This window comes from Cucurbita pepo, chromosome LG02, assembly GCF_002806865.2.
Source record: "Cucurbita pepo subsp. pepo cultivar mu-cu-16 chromosome LG02, ASM280686v2, whole genome shotgun sequence".
NCBI lineage: Eukaryota > Viridiplantae > Streptophyta > Magnoliopsida > Cucurbitales > Cucurbitaceae > Cucurbita > Cucurbita pepo.
Window position 1 is genome coordinate 1510010 of NC_036639.1, and position 26667 is coordinate 1536676.

General features: G+C 38.9%; 4 protein-coding genes across 7 annotated transcripts; 2 read left to right on the forward strand and 2 right to left on the reverse strand.

Annotated features, from left to right (window-relative positions):
* Window positions 1–600: 600 nt before the first annotated feature.
* On the forward strand, window positions 601–2591 carry LOC111788198. Its single transcript, XM_023668465.1, has 7 exons — window positions 601–809; window positions 897–983; window positions 1073–1282; window positions 1382–1543; window positions 1710–1763; window positions 1844–1990; window positions 2087–2591. The coding sequence occupies exons 1-7, from the start codon at window positions 636–638 to the stop codon at window positions 2465–2467; spliced, it is 1215 nt and encodes a 404-aa protein (XP_023524233.1). The 5' UTR covers window positions 601–635; the 3' UTR covers window positions 2468–2591.
* A 3083-nt stretch (window positions 2592–5674) lies between these two features.
* On the forward strand, window positions 5675–17357 carry LOC111788094 (LRR receptor-like serine/threonine-protein kinase ERECTA). Of its 3 annotated transcripts, XM_023668272.1 has the most exons (27): window positions 5678–6189; window positions 6304–6442; window positions 6554–6625; window positions 6696–6767; window positions 7180–7251; window positions 7328–7399; window positions 7495–7566; window positions 9152–9223; window positions 9298–9369; window positions 9457–9525; window positions 9616–9687; window positions 10084–10155; window positions 11126–11197; window positions 11426–11497; window positions 11567–11638; window positions 11718–11789; window positions 11868–11939; window positions 12011–12082; window positions 12172–12243; window positions 12328–12399; window positions 13489–13557; window positions 13647–13718; window positions 13815–13894; window positions 14965–15093; window positions 15185–15532; window positions 16128–16504; window positions 16594–17357. In XM_023668272.1, the coding sequence occupies exons 1-27, from the start codon at window positions 6096–6098 to the stop codon at window positions 16960–16962; spliced, it is 2970 nt and encodes a 989-aa protein (XP_023524040.1). In that variant the 5' UTR covers window positions 5678–6095; the 3' UTR covers window positions 16963–17357. The 3 variants fall into 3 exon arrangements, with proteins under 3 accessions (XP_023524042.1, XP_023524040.1, XP_023524041.1); XM_023668273.1 differs by lacking the exon at window positions 7180–7251; XM_023668274.1 differs by lacking the exons at window positions 14965–15093; window positions 15185–15532 and having other exon boundaries at window positions 5675–6189.
* A 598-nt stretch (window positions 17358–17955) lies between these two features.
* Window positions 17956–20386, reverse strand: LOC111788264. The gene is made up of 2 exons (XM_023668573.1): window positions 19980–20386; window positions 17956–19161 (listed from the first exon to the last, which is right to left on the reverse strand). The coding sequence occupies exons 1-2, from the start codon at window positions 20297–20299 to the stop codon at window positions 18690–18692; spliced, it is 792 nt and encodes a 263-aa protein (XP_023524341.1). The 5' UTR covers window positions 20300–20386; the 3' UTR covers window positions 17956–18689.
* Window positions 20387–21759: 1373 nt separating this feature from the next.
* Window positions 21760–26345, reverse strand: LOC111788186 (fatty-acid-binding protein 2). Of its 2 annotated transcripts, none has more exons than XM_023668443.1 (11): window positions 26076–26345; window positions 24742–25366; window positions 24409–24640; window positions 24167–24242; window positions 23977–24079; window positions 23623–23691; window positions 22911–22947; window positions 22751–22825; window positions 22612–22663; window positions 22292–22336; window positions 21760–22171 (listed from the first exon to the last, which is right to left on the reverse strand). In XM_023668443.1, the coding sequence occupies exons 2-11, from the start codon at window positions 25257–25259 to the stop codon at window positions 22074–22076; spliced, it is 1305 nt and encodes a 434-aa protein (XP_023524211.1). In that variant the 5' UTR covers window positions 25260–25366; window positions 26076–26345; the 3' UTR covers window positions 21760–22073. The 2 variants fall into 2 exon arrangements, with proteins under 2 accessions (XP_023524211.1, XP_023524212.1); XM_023668444.1 differs by lacking the exon at window positions 26076–26345 and adding an exon at window positions 25812–25969.
* Between the last annotated feature and the right edge of the window lie 322 nt (window positions 26346–26667).

Consider the following 26667-nt stretch of genomic DNA (forward strand, 5'->3'; position numbering starts at 1 on the left):
GGCACACCGTCCAGTGTCCACCCCCTTTAGAGATCTACTTCGCTGGCACACCGTCCACTGTCCACCCCCTTTAGAGATCTACCAGGGAGATTTCCACACCCTTGTAAATAATGTTTTGTTCCCATCTTCAATGAGAAACTTCGTAATAATAGAAAATTAAATAGGTGTTAGGAATGTGAATGAGGACAAGGAAGACTTTTCCATCACGTCCTACTTAGCGGATATCTCTAAATCCCACTTCATGTAGTCCTAAATATGCATATTGGCGACCAGGCCCATAAAAACAACGTTGTTGCTTTTTTCCCAACCGCCAATATGTCGGCCCAATAGTTGGGCCCAATATGTCTATCTAGCTTAGCCCCACTAAACCAAACACATTTGAAGTTCAAGGCCCAATATGTCGGCCCAATAGTTGGGCCCAATAGTCTATCTGCCGAAGTAAAAAATTGTTACAACAGTAAAGAAGGCGGTTAATAATTGGTGGTGCCATTTCCTCTCCTGCCATTCCAAAACCAATTTTTACCTTATTTAACGGAAGAACAAAAAGTGGTATAAATATTTGAATTCTCCATTGTCTTCCTCAACCCAAGAAAACAACTAAAAATCAACTTTTGTATTGGGTTCCTTCGGAGAAAATGAGGAACACATATCATGAAGGGAAGCTGTTGGCAATGGTGGCTTTCACCATTGCTGCTGCCATTCTCCAATCTCATGCCGCCATTCCACACATCAATAATTCTCAACAATTATCTGCGCAGATTCACAACAAATTAAAGCTTCTCAATAAGCCTGCCCTCCACACCATCTACGTAACATCTTTCTTTTCATTGCCTTTTTTTATGTTTTTTTTAATGTTTTTTTTTTTCCACGTATAATTTTGCATGGGAATTATGCAGAGTAAAGATGGAGATATCATCGATTGCGTTGACATTTACAAGCAGCCTGCTTTTGACCATCCTGTTCTAAAGAATCACACCATTCAGGTTCATTTCTTCATGTCAATCAAATCATTATGTGTTAACCTAATCATATTGTTTACACTCTTAACCAATGCTTGCATATATGCATACAGATGGAACCCAATTCGGGCGTCCATTGGAAGATGTCGGTTGAGCAAAACGAGGCGTTTCAAGTATGGCAAAGAAGTGGGAGTTGTCCCAATGGAACCATTCCAATTCGCAGAGTTCGTGAACAAGACTTATTAAGAGCCAATTCTCTTGATAGCTTTGGAAAGAAATTTCCTTATGGAAGCTCCAAACTCGGGAAAGAAGTCAATCGTTCTGTAAGCAAAACCTTCGATAAACATATTTTTGTTTTGGGTTTCGAAATTAAAGTTTAGTTGAGCTGATTGTGTTATAATTTGGGGTTGAATATGGATCAGACGGCAATCCTGTATACGGCAGGGTTCAATTACATTGGCGCCTCAGGACAGATTAATGTTTGGAACCCTAAAGTTGATTTGTGGAATGATTTCACGGCTTCAAGAATTTGGTTGAAAAATGGGCCTTCTGAAAAATTTGAAAGCGTTGAAGCGGGTTGGATGGTACATTTTTTTGTTTTTTTAGGAAAACAATTTTACAGGACTTCATTAATAAACAATTTTAGAGGACTTCATTAATAAACAATTTTACAGGACTTCATTAATAAACAATTTTACAGGACTTCATTAATAAATGTTTTAATGATTTAATTTGTTCTTGTTGTTACAGGTTAATCGGAGGTTATATGGAGATACAAGAACTCGTCTTAGTGTACATTGGACGGTAATATTGAGGGTTTTCATTTATTAGAGTTGTCCGAGAAATTTGAGTATAATTCGTATCTAACATGGAAAAATGGTTAGGCGGACTCCTACAAATCGAAAGGGTGCTTTGATTTGACTTGCAGTGGGTTTGTCCAAACGAACCCGAAAGTGGTGCTTGGTGCAGTTATTGACCCATTGTCAACCAGAGGTGGACAACAGTTCACTATCACGGTCGGTATCTTTCAGGTAACTAATTTCAGATGCAAGCTACTCCTTATCGATGATTATATAATCATAGTAGGTGATATATGGATGCATGCATGTTAATACTAATACATGCAGGATCCTAAGTCAAGCAACTGGTGGCTTAACGTGCAAGGGTGGCCAGTGGGGTATTGGCCGCCGACGCTATTTGGATACTTGCGCAACAGCGCAACGCTGGTGGAATGGGGCGGGGAGGTGTTTAGCTCAAACATAAAGAAAGTGCCACACACGGGGACGGGCATGGGGAGCGGAGATTATGCAGGTGAGCATTACAAGTACGCTAGCTTCGTGAGGCAGCCAAGGATCGTGGACTATTCGCTACAGTTGAAGTATCCGGTGAGAGTTGGAAGTTGGGCTGATGAGTATTCTTGCTACTCTGTTGATAATTATCGACCTACACTCACAACTGAACCTGTTTTCTTCTATGGCGGTCCTGGACGCAGCCGTGACTGCCATTGATATCATCTAAATTCATTTAATAGCGTGTAAAAAGTTGTCCCTTCTATGTAATGTGCTTCCTTATATATCCTCTATCCTTTTCTAACTTACTTTAAAAATTGTCTAATACATCTCTAAATTTTCGTTATATGATCTTTTAAATATAAACTTAGAATTTATGTAAAAATGATCAAATATAAACAACCTCTTTAACCAATTTCTCCGTCTCATAATTATGAGCTGAGCCCCTAGTCGTAGTGTTTTATGCATGGATGGATGAGATTTTTTATGCATGGATGGATGAAAATTTTAATACAAAATATTTGCATGACTTCGTGTAATAGCCCATGCCCACCGTTAACAGATATTGTCCTGATGTGGGATCTCACACACTCCGTTCCGTAAGCAAAACCTTTGATAAACATATTTTTTATTTGGGTTTCAAAATTAAGTGTAGTTGATTAATTTGTTGTTCAAAATTAAAGTTTAGTTGATTAATTTGTTGCTAATTATCTTATAATTTGGTTGAAAAATGTGCCGTCTAATAAATTTGAAAGCGTAGAGGCTGGATGGTTCGTTTTAAATTACTAACACATTGGACGAAGAACTCATAAGGGAAAAGGAGAGAATATTGAAGAAATTTGAGTATAATTTTTATCTTGTAGTGGGTTTGTCCAAACGAACCCAAAGTGGTACTTGGTGGTTTGTCCAAACGAACCCCAAAGTGGTACTTGGTGCTGTCATTGATCCCATATCAACCACAGCAGCAACTCATTATCTCGCACAGTTTCAGTTTATTATCTTTGTTGGTATCTAATTTCATATGCAATCTCCTCTTCTTCTCCATGAATTACTCAACCTACCGAGTAGTCAAATATCTTCAATCATACAACATATTTATTTGTAATCAACGTCAAATATGATATATATGGCAAAATTTTAAAATAAAAATAATATATTTTAAAATTTAAAAAGTGAAAAAATAAGGGAAATTATATTTAAAAGTGGGCTATTTAATTAGGCTTTTTATTTGTCTGGTTTATTTTTACGTAATAAAAAAAGCATTAATTAAAAGATGGGGACAAATAGTGGGGCCAACTAATTTGAAACCATAGCTATATCACATTTATTATTTTCATTTTATTATAAAATAAAATAAAAATGAATATTAAAAAAAATTATATTATAAAGTTTTTCATTGAAATAAAATAAAATTTGAAATGTTACGTGACATTATTTAGAGAATGAGAAAGTAATAAATAAATTTGAATTTAATTAATAAATAAATTAGAGTTCAATTAGGTTATAGTTGAAGTAAGTTTAGGTAAATAAATATCTTTGTTATGGTTGTGTATCCATCCCACGTGGCAAAGCAATGGCCAGCTGGCAGATGTGGAAAAAGAGTTATGGGACCCACACAAGTTGTAAGTTATTATAATAAGATGACCCGCCTGTTACCTAAAAAGGAAACACTCCATAACCCAGGAGACATGTCATTACACCCAATTAAACGCAACCCCGCCCTCATCCAAATACGTCACCGCCCCTAAATAACAGCAAAACCACTTTTAAATTAAATATAAATATTTGTATTTATGTTTTATAATAAAATTAGGTTCAATATTATATTATATATTATATATTTACTATTTTTCATAAAAATTATGTTATAAAAGGAAAATTATCTAATAAAAAATTTATAATCTCCATTTCCATTTTCACAAAAAATAATAATAATAATATATATATATATATATATATATATATATATATATTTTTTTTTTTTGCAGACATGAAAATTAAAATAGGAGATTAAGACGATAATTTTACTGTTTCGAGCCAGTTTTGTGGGCATCTCTGGCCCGTCTACACCTATATATATATATATATATATAAATAAAATAAGTTAAATAATTTTACTATTTAACTAATAGAAAAAAAATCTCTTTTTATTTTCTAGTTTAAATGGAATANTTTTTTTTTTTTTTTTTTTTTTTTTTTTTTTTTTTTTTTGTGATTTTAAAATTTGTTTCCTTAGATAGGTTAACGGCGTCAAAATCGTCGTCCAAGGTATTGAGACTGTTCGGACAAGGGTGTGGGGCCCACATAAATCAAATGGGAGTTGCCGTCAGAATTAGACGGGGCCAATTGACTTTCCCAAGGTTTATTTATTTTTTCCTTTTTCAGGAAGATAAATCAATTTTGTTTCCATAAATAATAATAATAACAATATATATATATATTGAAAATGAAGTGTTACAAACACTATACCTCCCTNGTTTTTTTTTTTGTTTTTTTTTTTTTTTTTTTTTTTTCAACTTTTATCTATTTAAAAAAAATTATTTCAAAATTCAAAGGTAAGCAAATAATAATACAAAATAAACACTCAAATTTAAAGCTTTAAACCACTTTGATTTGGATATATATATATATATATATAATTTTTGAAAAATAATTTTTTTTTAATTAAAAAAAACAATTTGGAAATATTTAAATTTAAAGACAACGTTGTTAATTTTAACCTAAAATGGGCTACTTTTTATCTCTTTATGATGCTGAGTTAATCAATCAGGCCTATGATGGGCCGTGGGCCCAGATTCTGGCCGATCCTCCCGACTGTCCTTATCCGAAATTCCCCTTTTACCCCCATTTCTCTCTTATATTTACTTGAACTCCCCCAAACAGCTTTATTTTTTAATATATAATGTCAAATATAAATAAATATATACATATTTTGGACTTACCATAAAATCTAAATAGTTTATTTAATATACTTAAATATATATTGAGGTCATCCCATAAAATATTATTTGAAATATATAGAAATAAAAACTTTCTAAGATATTATTCGTTTTAGCCTGTTACATATCGTCGTTAGCTTCATGGTTTTAAAACGTATCTATTAGAAAGAGATTTCCACGTAATTATAAACAATGTTTCGTTCTTTTCTCCCGCTAATGTGGAATCTCATATTAGATGTGAAATGAGTGATACACGACAACATGGGAGTTCACAGTACTTTCAAACGTGACAGAACATTGTTTGTGGGACTTTAGAGGAACATGTTTTGTTTTTATCCCATACATGTTGATGAACATAGAAACCTAAAGTTTGCATTTTTATTTTAAATTTACATCATTTAGGCACTGATTTCAACACAAAATCAAAATCAACACAAAAACAAGATTTCCCCTATAATTATCTTAAAAGACTGTACCTTTTGGGCAATTACAAAACCACATAACATGAACACAGGAATAACAAAATTACAAATGTTGCAATAGTTCATTGAATTCAAGGCTCAATTCTGCAGCAAAACGTGCACAAGGTGAGTCTTCAAAGAAGAGGGTCCTTGTCAGCTGAACCCAAATGGGTTCCTTCCATTACCCACAGTGCCCCGTTTGCAAGAGAGAGAGAGAGAAATGGAGTAAAGGGTCTGTGTCGTTGCAGGTTTTGTAACAGAGTTGTGGCAGATGGGTTCTTATCTTTTTCTGTGAAATAATTCATTATCCTTTCCTCTTAGACTCAACAATGTCTCTCTCAATTGCTTCCTTTTTAGCCTTTTAACGTTCTTGAGAAAGAGATAAGAACAGGGTTCTCTGTTTTTTTAAGGTTCTTGTAACTGGCAATGGAAGTGTAATTCAGGTCTATGAAGAGGGCGGCCGCCATGGCATTTCCTATTCAGCTTCTTATTCTGGTTTTTCTCTTCTGTGTTAGCGCCGGTGTGGTGGATTCCGATGATGGTAAGTCGCCATTAAAAAACTTTAAAATGTCTCCAAGAACACTTCAGAAATGTTTTTTTTAATGTTGTCTTAATGTCTACATTATGTTTGGTGACATGTTTTCCTATGTTGAAGGAGCTACGTTGTTGGAGATGAAGAAATCACTGAGGGATGTGGATAATGTTTTATATGATTGGACAAGCTCACCTTCTTCAGATTACTGTATATGGAGAGGTGTCACCTGTGACAACGCCAGTCTCAATGCTATCACTCTGTAAGCCAAACAATTTCCCTATTAGCTTTCTGGGTTGGTTTCAAAATCCAGTTTAAAGATTGTTCTACCTTGTTCATCTCCTTTTTCCCATTGTTTTTTTTGTTGTTCCAGTAATCTTTCTGGTCTCAATCTGGTCGGAGAAGTTTCTCCTTCGGTCGGGAAGCTCAAGGGCCTGCAAACTTTGTAAACCTCTCTTCTTTATTCATGTTCTTACTTTCTAAGCCTTCTTCTAATAATGGGATTCCTTGAACAGGGATTTGAGAGGGAATAGGCTTTCTGGTCAAATTCCTGATGAGATTGGTGACTGTTCTTCGTTAATTAATCTGTAAGTCCTTTCGTGTTTACAAATGTTCGATATCTTTGACTTAAAATGTGAAATCCCACCTCGGTCGGAGAGGAGAACGAAACATTCTTTATAAGGGTGTGGAAACCTCTCCCTAGTAGACTCGTTTTAAAAACCTTGAGGGGAAATCCAAAGAGGACAATGGTATTAGAGTCAAACACCGGGCGATGTGCCAACGAGGAGGCTAAGACCCAAGGGGGTGTAACAACAAAGATACTGGATCTCGAAGGGGGTGGATTGAGGGATCCCACATCAGTTGGAGAAGAGAAGGAAACATTCTTTATAAGGGTGTGAAAACCTCTCCCTATAGACACGTTTTAAAAACTTTGAGGGAAAGTCCAAAGAGACAATATCTGTTAGCGGTGGGTTTGAACGGTTATATGAAACTTTGTAGGGATTTATCGTTTAATGAGATTTATGGAGACATACCATTTTCCATTTCGAAGTTGAAGCAACTGGAAATGCTGTAAGTTCAAACATAAGTATGTAACTTTTTTGTTAACTATGTGATGCTTCATCTTATTATGTGTTTAATGTTTCAGAGTTGTGAAAAATAATAGACTGATTGGACCAATCCCTTCAACATTGTCTCAGATTCCAAACTTGAAGGTCTTGTAAGTTCTCATGCCATACTTTTTTCACTGCCTTCAAAGTTTTTACTCTGAGAAATAACTGAATGATGCCCATTTTTCATCCTTGGTTGTTCTAGAGATCTGGCACAGAATAATCTTAGTGGTGAAATACCGAGACTCATTTACTGGAATGAAGTGCTGCAATATATGTGAGTTTTTTTTAACTCTTAATTCTTTTTTATACACGTCGTTGGGAGAAGGGAACAAAACGTTTCTTGTAAGGGTGTGGAAACCTCTCTCTAGCATACGCGTTTTACAACTGCGAGGTTGATGTGATACGTAATGGGCAAAAGTGGACAATATCTGATAGCGGTGGGCTTCGGTTGTTACAAATGATATCAAAGCCAGGCACCAAGCGGTGTGCTAGGAAGAAGGTTGGGCCTCCAAGGGAGGTGGATTGTGAGATCCCACTTGGTTAGAGAGGGGAACGAAGTATTCCTTATAAGGGTGTGGAAACCTCTCCCTAATAGACGCGTTTTAAAATCGTGAGGCTGACGACGACACGTACTGAGCCAAAGTGGACAATATCTGATAGCCAGACATCGAGCGGTATGCCAGCGAGGATGCTGAGCCTCCAACGGGGGTGGATTGTGAGCTTCCACATGGTTGGAGAAGGGAACGAAGTATTCCTTATAAGGAAGTGGAAACTTCTCTCTAGTAGACATGTTTTACAACTATGAGGCTGATGCTGATACGTAATGGGCCAAAGTGGACAATATTTGATAGCGGTGGGCTGGGGCTATTACAAATGGTATTAGAGCCAGGTATGGAACGGTGTGCCAACGAGGACGCTGGGTGTTACGGTCCTACATGACACTGGGCCTCCAAGGGGGGTGGATTGTGAGATCCCACATAGTTTGAGAGAGAAACAAAGCATTCCTGATAAGGGTGTGGAAACTTCTCTCTAGCACACGCGTTTTACAACTATGAGGCTAATGGTGATACGTAATGGGTCAAAGCGGACAATACCGGATAGCGGTGGGCTTGAGCTGTTATAAATGCTATCAGAGCCAGACACCGAGCGGTGTGCTAGCTGTCATGGTCATGCCTGTCCAGGACATGTTGCCCATGGCCGCATGCCCATGACAAGCCAAACCCTTGTCATGTCTTTTCATTCTAGTGTTTTTCCTTTTGTAATTGTAGAGCGTATGACACCTCAAGAAAATCATGTCTAGGCCTGACAGAACTAAAATGGCCCAGAATGTACTATAGGGGGATATGACTAGTTGTCAACTTCTCCCTACCCAAGGTTATATATGCTAAGCCGTTGTTATCTTTCTCTTGCTTGCTTATATAACGTCTCTTTCCAAAATCTCTCTTTCAAAAATCTCTCTCTCTCCTCGTTTTCTAAAACCTTCTTTTAAAACCGAGGCTAGAGGCTCGACCGTACGTCGCTTGGCCGTAGGCGACGCAAGAACAAATTGGCTTAACTCACTTGTCGCTGGAAAGTGAGTGCCGCACAATCGCTAGTCCGCTGCCTTCGAAAGTGCGATTGTGTCACTAGCGAGGACGCTGAGCCTCCAAGGGGAGTGGATTGTGAGATCCCACATCAGTTAGAGAGGGAAACGTAACATTCCTTATAAGGGTATGAAACCTCTCCCTAGCAAACACATTTTAGAATCATGAGACTGACCGTGATATGTAATAGCGGTGGGCTTGAGCTGTCACAAATAACCGCTAGCTTTTGTTGGTTCGAATTCTAAACGCTTCATTTGACATTCAACTCTTTCTCAGGGGATTGCGTGGCAACAATTTGGTGGGCACACTGTCTCCAGATATCTGTCAGCTCACTGGCTTATGGTACTTGTAAGTAATCCTTACTTCCACCAAGAGACTATATGAACATATTCTCAGCCTAATAAAACTCTTTCCATCTGAAGTGATGTGAGAAACAACAGTTTAACAGGCAGCATACCTCAAACCATAGGCAACTGCACAGCCTTCCAGGTCTTGTATGTATTATATATCCTTCTCATTCAACACCAAGTGCACCACTCGGTGTATATAAGTAGCTAAACTTCTTTCATATTGATTGGCAGGGACCTGTCATACAATCATCTCACTGGAGAGATACCATTCAACATTGGTTTCCTTCAAGTAGCCACATTGTATGTATCCTTGAAGCAGTTTTGTGTGGGTTTCAATGAATTTTTTGACTTTTGTATTGTTCCTTCAATTGTTATGAGCTTTCTTTTCAGGTCCTTGCAGGGTAACCAGTTGTCAGGTCCCATCCCACCAGTCATTGGTCTGATGCAGGCGCTTGCGGTGCTGTAAGCAACTATAGCTCTCCCTACCAAGTTCAAACGTTGTAACAGCTCAAGCCCACCACTTGCAGATATTGTTCGCTTTGGCACGTTATGTATTGCCGTTAGCCTCGCGATTTTGAAACGCGTCTACTAGGGAGAGGTTTCTACACCCTTATAAAGAATGCATAATACATATATCATTGTGAGACCCCACATCGGTTGGAGAGGATAACAGGGCATTCTTTTTAAGGGCGTGGAAACTTCTTCCTAGTAGACGCGTTTTAAAATTGTGAGGTTGATAGTGATATGTAACGGACCAAAGCGAACAATATCTGTTAGAGGTGGGCTTGAGCGGTTATAGATGCATGATTCTTAGCTCTCTCAGTTTTTCTAACTTCTCCTTCTCACATCCAAATTCAGAGATTTGAGCTGCAACATGTTAACTGGTACAATCCCCTCTATCTTAGGGAATCTGACGTACACTGAGAAACTGTAAGCATATTTTTATTGATCTTTCTGTCCTTTCCCATTTGGCAGCTCTGTGCTATTCCTGTTACATATGTCCTAAAATGTTGAATGAAGAAGTAATATACATATCAATTCACATCGGTTGGAGACGAGGGGAATAAAGCATTCCTTATAAGGGTGTAGGAGTCTCTCCCTAACAGATGTGTTTTAAAAACCGTGAGGCTGATGACAATATGTAAGGGGCCAAAACGGACAATATTTGTTAGTAGTGGACTTGGGTTGTTACAAATAGTGTCAGAGTTAGGCATTGAGTGGTATGTCGGTGAGGACGTTAGGCCCCCAAGGGTGGTGGATTGTGAGATCCCACCTCGGTTGAAGAGGGGAACGAAGCATTCCTTATAAGGGTGTGGAAACCTCTCCCTAAGAGATGTGTTTTAAAAACCGTGAGGCTGATGACGATATGTAACGAGCCAAAGCGGACAATATTTGTTAGTAGTGGACTTGGGCTGTTACAAATAGTATCAGAGTCAGGCACTGAACGGTATGCCAGCAAGGATGTTAGGACCCCAAGGGTGGTGAATTGTGAGATCCCACGTCGGTTGGAGAGGAGAATGAAACATTTCTTATAAATGTGTGGAAACCTCACCCTAACATACACGTTTTAATAACCGTGAGGTTGACGACGATACGTAACGGGCCACAACAGACAATATTTGTTAGCGGTGGGCTTGGGCTGACACCGAGCGGTGTGCAAACGAGGACGCTAAGCCCCCAAGGGTGGTGGATTATGGGATCCCAAATTGGTTGGAGAGGGGAACGAAACATTTCTTATAAAGGTGTGAAAACCTCTCCCTAATAGACGCGTTTTAAAAATCGTGAGGCTGACGACAATACGTAGCAGGCCAAAACAAACCAAAACATACCATATCAATGATGTCTAGCAACTTACATTTTATATCTTATTCTGGTGAGTGATATCTCTGATGGCATGCAGGTACTTGCATAGTAACAAGCTCACTGGTTCCATTCCAGCAGAGCTCGGGAATATGACAAAGCTCCATTATCTGTAACATTTCTGTCCTTTACTTCCTATTAATGTGGAGAATTCTATATTTTGTCCTTGTTTTCTGTCTGTAATATGAGTTCTTAACAAGCCTATTCAATCTTAATGTGCATTTATGTTCTTAACAATCCTTGAGCATCCCATGTGTTATGTTTAAGCTTCTCATTCACGTACACGAAACTTCGATTACGACGTTGATGATTACTGACGTAATGTTTCTTTCCTCTGGAGGGAACTGAACGATAATCATCTTACTGGGAGTATTCCAGCCGAGCTAGGGAAACTAACCGATTTGTTCGACCTGTAAGCTTCATCGTCCCATTCGTATACTCGTGCCTTCTCATGTCCCTTACTGATGAAGCGTCCTTGCAGAAATGTTGCTAATAACAATCTTGGAGGGCCTATCCCTGATAATCTTAGCTCATGCACAAATCTCAACAGCCTGTAAGAATCTAATCCGAACTCCGATTCCATTTAGAACGATCTTCTATTCGTTAAGACCGTTACGATTCGTTGATTTCAGAAATGTGCACGGAAATAAGTTGAACGGAACGATTCCGCTGTCTTTCCAGAGGCTAGAGAGTATGACTTACCTGTAAGTTAGTTGTTTTGAGTGGCTTAAGAGCTCCTTCTATGTTCATGAGAATGTTCTTATCATATGGATCATGTGTAGGAATCTGTCCTCAAATGATCTACGAGGTCCTATTCCAGTTGAGCTATCTCGAATTGGCAATTTGGATACGTTGTAAGTTCATGAGATATAATCTTCACTCATTTTCCTCATATTTGTTATACTAACTCATAGTTGCTGCACAGAGACATTTCAAATAACAAAGTTAATGGCACAATTTCTTCGTCGTTCGGAGATCTCGAACATCTCCTAAAGCTGTATGTATCATCTTTAACTCGCTTTTTCTTGTCATCAATTGTACGTGTTCGGGATGAAATCACTGATCTTCGTTTTTATACGTTCGAAGAAATCTAAGCGGGAATCGCTTAACGGGATCTATTCCAGCTGAATTTGGCAATCTAAGAAGTGTAATGGAAATGTAAGTGGAATTGTAATCTCCTTTGAATGCAGGAACTTCAGGTTCTTGTTCTAATTCTATTGTCTTTATGTTGCTATGCTGTAGAGATATTTCACACAATCAGCTCTCTGGGTTCATTCCTCAAGAACTGACACAACTTCAAAATCTGCTCTCCTTGTAAGTTTTGAAATTGTAACTTACACTAGAAGTTTTCATTTATAATTCTTAAAAGAAGAACAAGAGGAACTATCATAGGCGGAAAGTTTATGTTCATGACTTCTCGACACTACTTTAGCAATTTCCTGAGTGGTTTTGTAACGGTTCAAGCCCACCGCTAGCAGATATTGTCCTCTTTGAGCTTTCCCTTTTGGGCTTTCTCTCAAGGTTTTTAAAACACGTTTGCTAGGGAGAGGTTTCCATACCCTTATAAATAATGTTTTGTTCCCCTCTCCAACTGATGTGGGATCTCACAGTCCACCCCCCTTCGGGACCTAGTGTCCTCGGTGAACTCGTTCTCCTCCCCAATCAATGTGAGATCTCACAATCCACCCTCCTTCAGGGCCCAGCGTCCTTGGTGAACATCGTTCCTCTCTCCAATCGATGTGGGATCTCACAATTCACCCCCTTTGGGGCCCAGCATCCTCGGTGAGCCTCGTTCTCCTCTCCAATCAATGTGGGATTTCACAATCCACCCCTCTTCGGGGCCCAGCGTCCTTGGTAAACCTCATTCTCCTCTCCAATCGACGTGGGATCTCACAATCCACCCCCTTTGGGGCCCAGCGTCCTCAGTGAGCCTCGTTCTCCTCTCCAATCAATGTGGGATCTCATAATCCACCCTCTTCGGGGCCCAGCGTCCTCGGTAAACCTCGTTCTCCTCTCCAATCGATGTGGGATCTCACAATCCACCCCCTTTGGGGCTCAGTGTCCTCAGTGAACCTCGTTCTCCTCTCCAATCGATATGGGATCTCACAATCCACCCCCTTTCGGGACTCAGCGTCCTTGGTGAACCTCGTTCCTCTCTCCAATCGATGTGGGATCTCACAATCCACTCCCTCGAAGCCTAGTGTCCTCGCTGACACTCGTTCCTCTCTCCAACTGATGTGGGATCTCACCGGCTTGATCTTGTCATGAACTGATATTTCCCCATTTTTCTTTCATGTTGTTCTACTGACATCATAGCTTGAGTTCTGTCTGCTAGAACTACTTCAAGTATTCAAGTAGGCATCCTACTGTTTCCTTCATGGTATAATGATGAAACTGATGCAGGAGACTTGAAAACAACAATCTATCCGGGGACGTGAGGTCGTTGATAAACTGCCCGAGTCTTACCGAACTGTAAGTTCATCGTCCCCAACCAATAAGTGTTAGTATAATAATGTTAACACCAGAGATGAGTAACAAAGCCAATATACTGATCCTTGCAGAAACGTATCTAATAACAATCTAGCTGGTTACATTCCAACAAGCAACAACTTCTCTAGGTTCTCATTTGACAGGTACGAGTCTTAATGCATACAAAAGCATACTTCATGTCAGTATAGTGTTATCTCTTCATAAGCTGTTCATGCTTCTGATGTTAAGTTTACTTTCAGTTTCCTTGGAAATCCTGCGCTCTGTGGATATTGGAATAGCAACGTCTATCCCTGTCGTGAGGCTCATACGACCGAGAGAGGTAATTATGCATTTGAAATGGTTTTCATAGTTGTATTGTGAGGTCCCACATCGGTTGGAGAGGGGAACGAAGCATTCCTTATATTGGTGTGGAAACATGTAACGACCCAGATCCACCGCTAGCAGATATTGTCCTCTTTGGGCTTTCCCTTTCGGGCTTCCCCTCAAGGCTTTAAAACGCGTCTACTAGGGGAAGGTTTCCACACCCTTATAAATGGTGGTTTGTTCTCCTCCCCAACCAATGTGGGACATCACAAAACTTGAAGGGAAAGCCCAAAGAGGACAATGTCTGCTAGCGGTGAGCTTGGGCTATTACAAATGATATTAGAGCCAAACACCGGGTGGTGTGCCAATAAGGACGCTGGACCCTAAGGGGGTTGATTGTGAGGTCCCACATCGGTTGGAGAGGAGAACAAATCATGTGAAAACCTCTCCCTAGTAGACGCATTTTAAAACTTTGAGGGGAAGCCCGGAAGGGAAAGCTCAAAGAGGACAATATCTGCTTACGGTGGGCTTGGGCTGTTACAAATGGTATTAGAGCCAGACACCGGACAGTATGTTAGCGAGGACGCTGGGCCCTAAGAGGGGGTGGATTGTGAGGTTCCACATCGGTTAGAGAGAGGAACAAACTATGTGGAAACCTCTCCCTAATAGACGCATTTTAAAACCTTGAGGGGAAGCCGGGAAGGGAAAGCTCAAAGAGGACAACATCTATTAACGGTGGGCTTGGGCTGTTACAAATGGTATCAAAGCTAGACACCAGGGAGTATGCCAGCGAGGACGCTGGGCCCTAAGAGGGGGTGGATTGTGAAGTCCCACATCGGTTGGAGAGAGGAACAAATCATTCCTTATATGGGTGTGGAAACCTCTCCCTAGTAGACGCTTTTTAAAACTTCGAAGGGAAAGCCCAAAGAGAACAACATCAGATAGCAGTGGGCTTTGGCTATTACATGTATCTACTATTGTAATAGATTCAAGTGGTTATCCGATGTAAATAGTCGAGGTACACGCAACCTAGCCTTGAACACTCGCACCGTCTTATGAAATTTCTCTTCATTGCTTTCAACGCAGTGACGTTATCTAAAGCCGCTATCCTCGGGATCGCTCTTGGTGCTCTCGTAATTCTTCTAATGATCCTCCTAACCGTGTGCCGACCGAACAACACAATACCTTTTCCAGATGGATCACTTGATAAACCAGGTACTTTTGATCATTCCAATCTATGAAGAATGGCACATGGCTTTAATTGAATACTAAATCATTTCATTATGTGGCTGGTGAAACCTTTCAGTTACTTACTCAACTCCCAAGCTAGTAATCCTTCACATGAACATGGCACTTCACGTGTACGAGGATATTATGAGGATGACTGAAAATTTGAGTGAAAAGTACATAATCGGACATGGAGCTTCAAGCACAGTCTACAAATGTGTACTCAAGAATTGCAAACCTGTGGCTATCAAAAAGCTCTACTCTCACCAGCCCCTAAGCATGAACGCGTTCGAGACTGAGCTCGAAACCGTCGGTAGCATCAAGCACAGAAATCTAGTCGGCCTCCAAGGATACTCCTTGTCCCCCTCTGGGAATCTCCTCTTCTATGACTACATGGAAAATGGCAGCCTTTGGGACCATCTACATGGTAAGACTGAGCTCTTTTTCGTCTTAAATATTGTCAAAATTATCGCTTTTCTGTTGAGGATTGTTGGGAGGGAGTCCCACATTGGCTAATTTAGGGAATGATCATGGGTTTATAAGTAAGGAATACATCTTCATTGTTATGAGGCCTTCTGGGAAAGCCCAAAGCAAAGCCATGAGAGCTTATGCTCAACGTGGACAATATCATATCATTGTGGAGAGTCGTGATTCCAAACATGGTATCAGAGTCATGTTCTTAACTTAGCCATGTCAATAGAATCCTCAAGTGTCGAACAAATGTTGTACTTTGTTCAAGGACTCCAGAGAAGGAGTCGAGCCTCGATTAAGGGGAGGCTGTTTGAGGGCTCCATAGGCCTCAGGGGAGACTCTATAGTGTACTTTGTTCGAGGGAGAGAATACATCTCCATTGGTATGAGGCCTTTTGGGGAAGCCCAAAGCAAAGCCACGAGAGCTTATGTTCAAAGTGGACAATATCATACCATTGTGGAGAGTCGTGATTACTAACACTTTCAACGGTTTAATTTTGTTTCATCGTACTTTTAGCGTGAATGTGCTTGACCCATGGTTGTTTAAAGTAGGCTATTGTTCTACCAAGAACAAAAAACTTGACTGGGACACTCGGCTTAATATTGCACATGGAGCAGCCCAAGGACTATCATACCTACACCATGATTGTAGCCCTCGCATTATCCACAGGGATGTCAAGTCATCAAACATTCTATTAGACAAGGATTTCGAAGCTCATCTCACTGATTTCGGCATCGCCAAGAGTTTGTGCACCTCGAAAACATATACATCCACCTATATCATGGGAACGATCGGATACATCGATCCAGAGTATGCTCGAACGTCCCGACTTACTGAAAAATCTGATGTTTACAGCTTCGGCATTGTTTTACTTGAACTACTCACTGGAAGGAAAGCTGTAGACAATGAATCAAATCTCCACCAATTGGTCAGTACACTATCAGGCGTTTTGTTCTTCATCTGTTAGGTATGATGACTATTTCCTCATACATATTCTTTCATATATATATATATCAGATCTTATCAAAAACAGCCAACAACGCGGTAATGGAGACGGTTGATCCTGAAATAACTGTAACTTCCAAGGATCTTGGAGCTGTAAAGAAGGCGTTTCAGCTTGCTCTCCTGTGTACCAAGAGGCAGCCATCCGATAGGCCAACGATGCACGAAGTAACGCGCGTCATCGGCAGTCTTCTGCCCTCGGCAGCACCACTGAAGCCAATACCATCTGTTGCATCACTGCCCCCATCTGCAGGAGTCCCTAGCTACAAGGATGAATATGCAAAGCTAAAAACGCCACACGTGCTGAACTGCCCGTCGATGAGCACCTCAGACGCCCAGCTCTTCCTCAAGTTTGGAGAGGTTATATCACAGAACAGTGAGTAACAAGGTAGGCAAAGCTCTAGAACTAAGAAAGAATGCTCTCCATGATTGGTTGGATTTAGCAGCCGCCTTGTTACTGTGTAGTGTAAGCTATAAAAGTAGGAAGCAAAGCATAAACATAAGGAAGGTATAAGATATGTTTTGTTACTCCCTCCAACCGACCGATGATCTCACAGTCCACCTCTCTTGGGTCCAACACCCCTCGCTAACACACTGATGATTGGCTCTGATATTACTTGTAAATGCCTAAACCCATCGCTGGTAGATATTGTCTGTTTTGGCCCATTACGTATTGCCGTCAACTTCACAATTTTAAAATGCATCTGTTAGGGAGATATGTTTCGTCCCCTTCTCTAATCGACGTGGGATCTCACATTTCTTTCAACTTAAATCTTTTACCCACTTGTAAAAAGTCAGTGTCGATCGTGGCGTGGGGATCACCCCGAGGGAACCACATTATTTTGGTGTTTCAGATGGAACGTCTTGGCTTAATCTTAAAACTACTCTTAAAGTCAACAAAGGTTGCATATAAATTTGATAGGGTGGTGATCGATGTTCAAATTTTGTTTATCATATTTTAAAATTTTATACTTCAAGAACAAGTATATTCATTTCTTTAATTTACGTGTGTGTTCGTATCTCGACTCTCCTTATGGAATAACTAAGTCATTATCATATATGTGTCCTTTCTCGACCACTATAATCAAGGAATGATGCTTATTAAATAAATTTGGGAAGAGGTAGGACTTGATCTAACCACCACTTGAAATATAAATAGCTTTAATATATGGTCAAGTTGGACAGGTTGTAAATTAGGGCTACATATAATTGTTGATCTCAAAACTCAGTCCAATTGAGTGATAGATAGGACCCATCATTTAATCTAATCTTATCTACTCCTGTACAAACACGTCAACCGACATTGAATTTCTTGCAATATGTTCCTGAATGTGGCAGCAATATTTGACTGAATGAAATCAAGAGAACAATCCAACAAAAAGGCAAATTCATCTATATTGAACGATAATCAGCAAAAGAAACTCATCAAAGTCACTGGGAATGCTTACAAATGCTTAACCAACGGGCAAATTGCAACATTGTGCATGTATGTTTACATTCTCAAGGTCTAGAACAAAGAAGCCGTACCATAAATGAAGCTCATGGGAAAATATCAATATCAGAAGCCCAAATCCAGTGAATTACATGTGTCAAAACGTGCAGATGGTGTGTCCTTAAATTGTTTGGGGAAGCAATGTCAAGCCTATAAGGCAGTTAACTTAACTAAATTTCTAAAGTCAATTACATGGATTGGAGAAGATCACCCTATCTTTCCATGCATCATTTTCGTAAGCATAGGAGCTATCTTAGCAGTTGGGTATCACTCTTGGTGGACCAAGAAGGATTTGAGAGGTGGATCATTGGCCAAACTAAGCTTCAAGGTGGCTGTTTATGTGTGGGTGAGTAGTTGGGTTGGTTGTCTTAGGCCAGTACAGACAGGTGTTGACGAAAGTGACTCAAACATCTGCTGCTACCTTATGCTTTACTCTAACTTCATATCCCCATTTCAGTATAAACAATGAGACATGAAAGTTTTGGTTTATAATATATAGGGAGTACAGTATCGACCATACGAGCTAAAATCATACTAGAAAAGCCTCCTATTTCAGGGTCCCCAGAACAGTTAAAAGGTCTCCTGCGTACCTATAAGCAGGAGATGGAAATCTTTCAGGTCAGTTGAGATTTGTTAGATTGGCCTTATTAGCCGAGGTGCCGCACTCTTGTAAATCAGCCAAGGAATATGAACGCCAAGTGGAGAAATTTCGTTGAGGTGGCACCATGGAAGCCAGATTGCAGTTAGATGCTCTAGATTGTGGGTGCAGAGGTGGGCGAGGCGGTGGAGAGCCTGAATATGAGCTGGAGTTTGAATCCTCACTGCAGTTACTTTCGGAACTGCTCATAGCAACAGCCAAAGCCAGGGAGCTTCTGCTTGAGCTGATGGGTCTTTTTGATATCCCACCACCGTTATTCTTGAGGGGGAAACTCCGATTCTTGTCCCACACAAGATTGTAAGCCATGAGATTCCTTCGTTTCTTGGAATAGGCATTCTCCGGCTTTGCAATCTCCTTCATGGAGGAAACAGAGGCATCAGCCAGACTTGTGTAAGACTTTGATTTTCCATTGTAGAACTTTGAGATGCCTTTTCTGCATGTAGTAATGATTTTGTATTAGATCAAGGAACAAATAGAATGGCTGTGCGTGTTCTAATGGATAATTGCATGAAAACCTCAATGTATAAAGGATTCAATCAACGGTAGAAATTCTGTTTCCTAGATTTTATGCTTAAATCAAAGCCCCATTGTTTTGCAGGCAGAACAACTTTTATGCACAGCAAAGCATTCATTTCTTTCTGATTTGAGCTCAAGAAGATCAGAAACACACTCTCCACAATAGAGATTGGCAAAACAGATGATAAAAAAAATTCGACGGTAAACACATGATTAAGGAGTATGAAAGAAATCATGTCATTGGCTAATCCTCGGCTTCAGAATGCTCTTTTTTCTCATATTTGTTATCGCCGTGTCTTATTCATGCCAAGAATAATGACTACTTTTAGTAGCGCAAGTCTTTTATCTGTTCGTCAGCAATAAATACTAGTCACCGCCAGCTTGAAAACATAATTCCCTAATAGTAAGTCCAAAATGAAGCAAAATTAATTGATCAAGCATAGATCGAATCACTCCATCGTTCTGAAGGACAGATTAACAATCCCCATTCCCAAATGCAATGTACTGCAGGAGTATTAAATTTTCAAGCTCAATCAGGCCTCCTCTAAACATTTCAGCTTCACCAACCATAGGTTTAACACATTCGTTCCAGATCATCCCTCAAATTCAAGAACTAGAGACAAGGAATGATTCCGATTTCTAATTTCCAAACAAAGATTCGAGCAAGAAAGTAAGAGTTTGTAAAATCCAAAACAAAGAAGAAACAAGATATGCTTAAGCAGAAAGAACACCAACCTGACAGGTAAAACCTCCTCCAAGGAGTCCATCATATCCAGCGGCCCTTTATACGAGCTCTGAACCTCATCGCTCTCGCCACTCTCCTCACCGTCCGACGATCTAGCGGACTGATCACTGTTCCTCCCGATCGAAGAAGAAGAACTGGAAGCCGAGCTGCAAGTATTGGACTCCTCAGCCTCCTTTTCAAAGCCTTCAACACCGTGATCCATATCCCCAGTATCCAACCTCTCAAACACCGATCCATAACCCAAATCCTCCGGCGAGAATCCAGAGCCTTTATCCTCAACCCGCTGAACCCTATCCAAAGCAATCGACATGACGACTTCGCGAACTTGAGCAGTGACAACAAGGAGAGAGAAGAAAAAAGAGAGAAAAAAACGCAGACGAGAAGAAGAAGAAGAAGAAGAAGAAATGGGATTTAAATTTATATAAATGAAATTAAGAGATTTTGGATCATAAAAAAATGAACGGTGGGGATTGAAAGCACGTGGAGGAAGGGCAATAGATCAGATATTAATGAAAGATACTAATTGGAAAAGAAATAAAAATGATTAGATTAGGAGAAAAAATGATAATAAATAAATAAATAAATATATATATATATATATATATATATATAAGAATAAAAAGGAATAATTTAATGAAGGGGTAAGGTAAGGGAAAAAAAAAGGGCCTTATCCTCATCCACTTGCAACTTATTTAATATATTGTAATATTCGGATAGCTTTAGTTAACATTTGTGAGCTGTTTTCTAATTTATTATTTCTTTTTTTTATATTATTTTTGGTGGGGTAGCCCACAGGATGGAAATTACAATAGACCTGGGAGCACCGGATTATTAGGCAATGACGTGGCGAGTCGAAGCATAAAACGGAGTGTTGCGATGCTTATCCACAACAAAGGTGGTGGGGCCCACGGAGGGGATAGTTGAAATTCGGAGACCACCAAATCCGGCTTTGGGCTCGGCTCGGCTCAATTGGATAAAGTGGTCATTTCAAACGTTGATTGTAGTAAAGACATAGGTGTAAAGTTTGTTACCCTCGTTTATCTGCGTGCGCCCTTTATTTTCTTTGTTTCCTAGGGGTGGATTCTTCTTCACGCTTTTCAAAAATATTAATATATAATTATAATTTCTTCTTCATTTCTTTTTAATTCAAAAATATTCAAATATTACAGGCCACGGAGAGGTGGGCCCTAATTCATTATATAATATTGTGGTATTTAAACCCAAACTAAACTACAAAATTCTTCAAAATCCTAATTCACATCCGTTGGAGAGGAACGAAAATTATAAATGTGTGAAAACATCTCTCTAACAGACACATTTTAAAAATTTGAGACAGACTTCGATATGTAGCAGATAATGTCGGCTAACAGTAGGCCTAGACTATTACAAAACCTAATGTCAAAACATCCACATTCAACCGAATCCAAATCTAAACATAACCGTCATCACCTAAAAGATAATAATCATAAAATAAAGCCACCCCGACCCAAAGAAGAAATTACAGAAACAAAAGACTTTATATTAAACATAACTAATACAAGTACATATACATGCATACACACACACACACACACACACACACACATATATATATATATATATAAAAGATATAGATAAAATCCCAAACTCAATCACTCCCAACCATCCAAATGTTGTTCTAAATTCTATAAAAAGAAGAGAATAACTTTGTATCACTCCCAACCAATTACTCACTCTATTCATTTCCTTATTAGAACAAAGGCTGCGAGAAAATTATCAAAATATAAGAAAAAAGTCCAAAAAATGAAAGCTGATAAATTTGATGAAACCTGCATATACATACAGCAGCCATTGGCGTAAAAGAATCAATCAATGGTTATTTGGAGTGTTGCCTGTCTTTCTTATTGTTTTTTGTTTTTTTCTTTTCAAATATGTACTAGATCTCAACCACTATTGCCAGCTTTTGAGTGCAAAACCAAGTGATGATCTTGTTAATGCCAAAGCCTGCCACCAGTTTCTCATGTCACAGCAACCAATTGTCCATATAAAATGAGGGGCAATGGAAGCTCTGGTACTTCAGAACAATTTTAGAACAAAGATGTTAGTCAGCATCTACCAATAAGACTTGCCACATTTCTACCGATCTCTTTTTTCGTTTCCTCCGACACTGGAAAGTCGCCAAGGTAAACATCAAAGAACGCCCCTGCAAGTTATGATTTCATGTTTGAGATCTTCACATCAATTTTCACTGACTAATAACTAACTATTATATGTTCATTTCAATTCTCACAGGACGAGTTCAGAAAGGTGATGTTTCACTTACTACACAATTCCTTGCTACGAACTGCTCCAATCAGAGTGCCTCCCACTGTGCAACAACCATCATTAGTCGTCGATATGAATTAAATGATTTTTTTAGTGCAACAAATGAGAGTGCGATGATTTGAACCGAATACAGAGGAATGAGTACATTAATTTATTGATTAGGTCATACTATTGTGTGTATGGGGGGAATAAAATGCAATACGACATGTAAGAGCCCCAAATTGGATTCAAGAGTAACTAGGCTGCATAATCGGTTATAATTGCTATCAATGCGGACCAAAATGATTCCATCACGCTATAATTGTACTCTCAGCTTACTTTCAGTGATTAATTGTCCATCAGCTGTCTGTCGAAAATCGATCGTTGTTCCCTACAATATTCCAATTCAAATGAAAAATAGAACAAACAAAATTAACAAAATACAAACATAAGTGACGCTTCTAATCTATAGAGTTACCAAAGGTAATGGAATGTCTTTGGTGAAGAGAGAACCAAATGTCCTCACACAATCGTAATCAGTTTCTGGATTTGCCTGTGCCAATTATTAGTTTAAAAAATAAGAAAAATTAAATCATGTCCAGAAGCAAAGATATGGCTAGTTGTATCGGACACTTTACCTTCAACAATCGTGCTCTAAGTGATTTCTCAAAAGCACTGCAACAGAGAAATCAGAGCATGATCATCAATTAGCTTGAGTAACATATTAACATTACGAAACTCAATCAACTATAATTTTACATGAAGTTGTAAGAACAATTTTTAATCCTGTTTGAATGCTTCTAAAATAAAACTACCGTATTAAATTTACAGTTCAACAGTAAAATTATAACTACTTATAAAAACAAAGCAAATTCCATGATGACCTGGATGCACCATTCTAGTCGCTACATCAATTAGAGAACCTTGAAAAATTGTTCAAACGCTAGAGTGATAGTGGCATATCTTCATGTAAGCTATATAAAGAGAGTAGTCAACTTCCAATAATCTAAATCCTACTGGAAAAGGCAACTACATAACACTACTTATCACCTAGCTGAATCTTTTATGCCAGGAGAATCTTAAGTCACTATAATTAAGAATCCAATTTGTATGAACTGTACCTGGTAATATAATCAAACTGGGCATACTTCAAACTTAAAGTGCAAAATTTATAAACTTAACAATCTGTAACTGACTTTAAAGACACACACACTCAATATACAGGCTGTGAGATGTTAAATGCCTAGTGCGAATAAACTGAACCTTAAAATATGATATACCCACTATTTAAGGAAAAAGATTGACCAATAAAGTATGTATCAGTGTTCAATTCCAAAGAAAGAAACATACTCTCTTACAGTATTGATTTTCATCCCATTGCAATTAACCACAAGCCTGACGGTCATATTAATATCCTCCCTGCAGCATGGTAATGTACAAAAACATGATTAGAAATAAGGCAGAAGTAAAGTAACTTCTTGGAAAACTGGATCCAAGGTCAAAAGTGAAAAGTGAAATCTATGTTCCCATTCAGGCTAGGAACAGTAGAGAAGACGAGAAATCCCTTGGCACAGTCATATCGAGCATACTAAACAAATTCCCAAGCCTTTTTCACACTTTCCAGACTACTTTTGAAACTGCAACGCTGACAATTGAAATGAAATAACAAAGGAATTACATAACTCGAGAGAAAGGTAAAACTACCTCAGAAGGTCCTCATAAAAATCACGACGCTCATTTAATTCATCTGCTGAACTAGAAGCATATTTTGGACCAAGCTTCTCGCAGACAGAGTTTGGATGAACATCTATAAGGGGAAAAATCAAGGATCTGATCAGAAAAATGAAGATAACAAAACAAAAGAATAGAGTACCTGATATACCAATAAACTTACAAAAGCCAAAAGCATAGACCTTCAGGGATTTAATTTTGACTATTTTTACAATCCGGGATCCAGTTCCAACAAGAACCTACAGCAGCAGTTGAGAATTATTAGCAATATAACCCAGAGATAGAGTAAAATAATGGCCAAGGACAATGATAAGAAGGGCAGATTGACAGGTAACAACGTGGTTGTCAGAAAAGCATATAAACATGGAGAGGAATATTTTGAGGCCACAATCGGTAAACATTCACCTCTGAACTCAAGCTGGAATTATTTTCTCCGGACAGAATGTTATCTAGTACCACGGGAAACTCAATGCCAGTTTGGGGCTCAATTGCATGCCGTGTCCAATTCACGTCAGGAAACGTTAAACCAGCAGGTGCTCCATACGCAACTTCACAAGGTTTCTGCTCCATGCATCCATGCACATGCAATTCATTGTTCTCCAATGGAACAGCTATAACATCTGATGATCTGCTGGCCCTTGATACAAGAATAAGTTTGGGTCAAATAATTGAACCTAATAATAAAGGTTAGGGCAAACAGGAAATTCATTCCACTCATCTCACAGAACAGCAGCTTACAAGTTGTTAAGAGGAGGAACTAAAGCAGCCGCTACTGAGAGCAAAGGATGCAACTGCTGTCTTCCAGCTTCTTTACCCAAAAGTCTCGTTGCAAAACCGCCAATCTTGCCAAGAAAAAATGGCTTGGAATGTTTCATTCCCAAATTAAAGCTAAAGTGAAATCCTCTAGACCCAATTCTACCAGAACGGATGCTCCTAACTTCTGTCAAGTTTTTAACGCTTCTAGAATTTGAACCATGTAGATCACCTGCTATTTCCCTAGTCATGTTTGCACTTGACGTACTTGAGCACCATAGGAATAGGGCACCAGCGATCTTTGAAAAGCAATTAAAGGCTTCTTGAAGTGCTAAACTTCCAGCCAGATACAAATTTCTAGATTGATACAGAGAATTGTCCATAAAGAAACTAATATGTGAAAATAGATGGTCTCCAAATCTATGAGATGAAAAGGGCTCGACTGGTAAGATATAAGGTGAGCCTCCATCAAGATCAATGAAAAACACCCAATTGTTCCCCATATTTCCTCCTTTCTTAAGTTGTGTGATATTCAGGATTTTTCTGGCTTTCTATAGGGGTAACCAATGTCTAAATTAAGAACGGAATCCAGATGACAGGTACAATATACCTGCACAGATAAAATATAAATGTTGAGAACCAGAGCCAGGGAGATTCAATAAAGCACAAGAGCAACAATGCACGATTTCTTAGATTATGCCAGACCTTCCAAAAAAATCATAGAAAATATTAATATTCAGAGACGAATACATTGTAAATAACCTAAAATAAGCAAATCAATAGATACAGACGCTCCAACCACATATGACTCGCACTCGTTTTTACTATTCCAACATGCGTGGAAGACTATCAATCAGATAAGGAAACATCAAAACACGCCGCTCGAACAAATCTACAACTCAAAATGGCTTCTACAACAGAACTGATTCCACCATTCCACCATCCAGTGCAACGATTATTATAATAGAAACGATGTAGGTTCTTTTCAAAAATTCAATTGATCACATACACTCATAAAATGAACAATGTCAACCAATATTTACAGGATCACATACACACGTCGTAGTAATTTCTCATGTTTCCACCAAAAATCGAATTTCAATTAACAATACACTTGAAGTCACATGAAACGGCGGTGCAATGCAGAAACAAAAATTCTGCCAATCACATGTTCGAATTCCTACACAATCCAGAGAAAACGAAAAGAACACAGAAAGCGTGATTTTATATTTTCATCTCATGAGTNGAGAAATGAGGAGTAAAAAATAATAATTAAAGAAGAAAGAAAGAAGCAGAAAGGACGATCGACATAGCCTCACCCCAGCGAGATCCAGATGTTTGCGACGAAATCAGCTAGGGTTTCAAGCACATTGAAAGTCAGCAAACCATTACGAAAGAGAATTTGATGCTTCAAAGCGAGAGAAAACAAGGAGAAGAATGTCGTAGAGAATTGAAAAAGGTGCTGGATTTGCGTTGAATGAGAAAAATCAAAGAAATGCAACGGGGATTTTGCGAATTGGAGGCATTTACGCGCGTAAAAAACGAGGCCCTGTTTCTTCTCACCTACCGACCTTTGTCGTCTTTGCATGTGCCAACCAATCCTACTTTTTCTTTTAAGCTTCCGTTTCCGTCCATTTCACCGTCCGATGTGTCGGCCACATTTATTGAATACTTTTTAACATAAAAATCACGCACCCACACATTTATAAATACTTTTCTCCACGCTTTCTGAATATTACACCGCCAAATTTTCTAACCAAATAAATATATAATTAAATTTGGGTATAATTTTTTAGTTTCTATTTAATCCATAAATTTCAATTTTCATTTAATCCATAAATTTCAATTTTCATTTAATTTGGTGTTCTTATATTTTAATTTTTATTAATTAATTTAATTCTTTTAAATTAG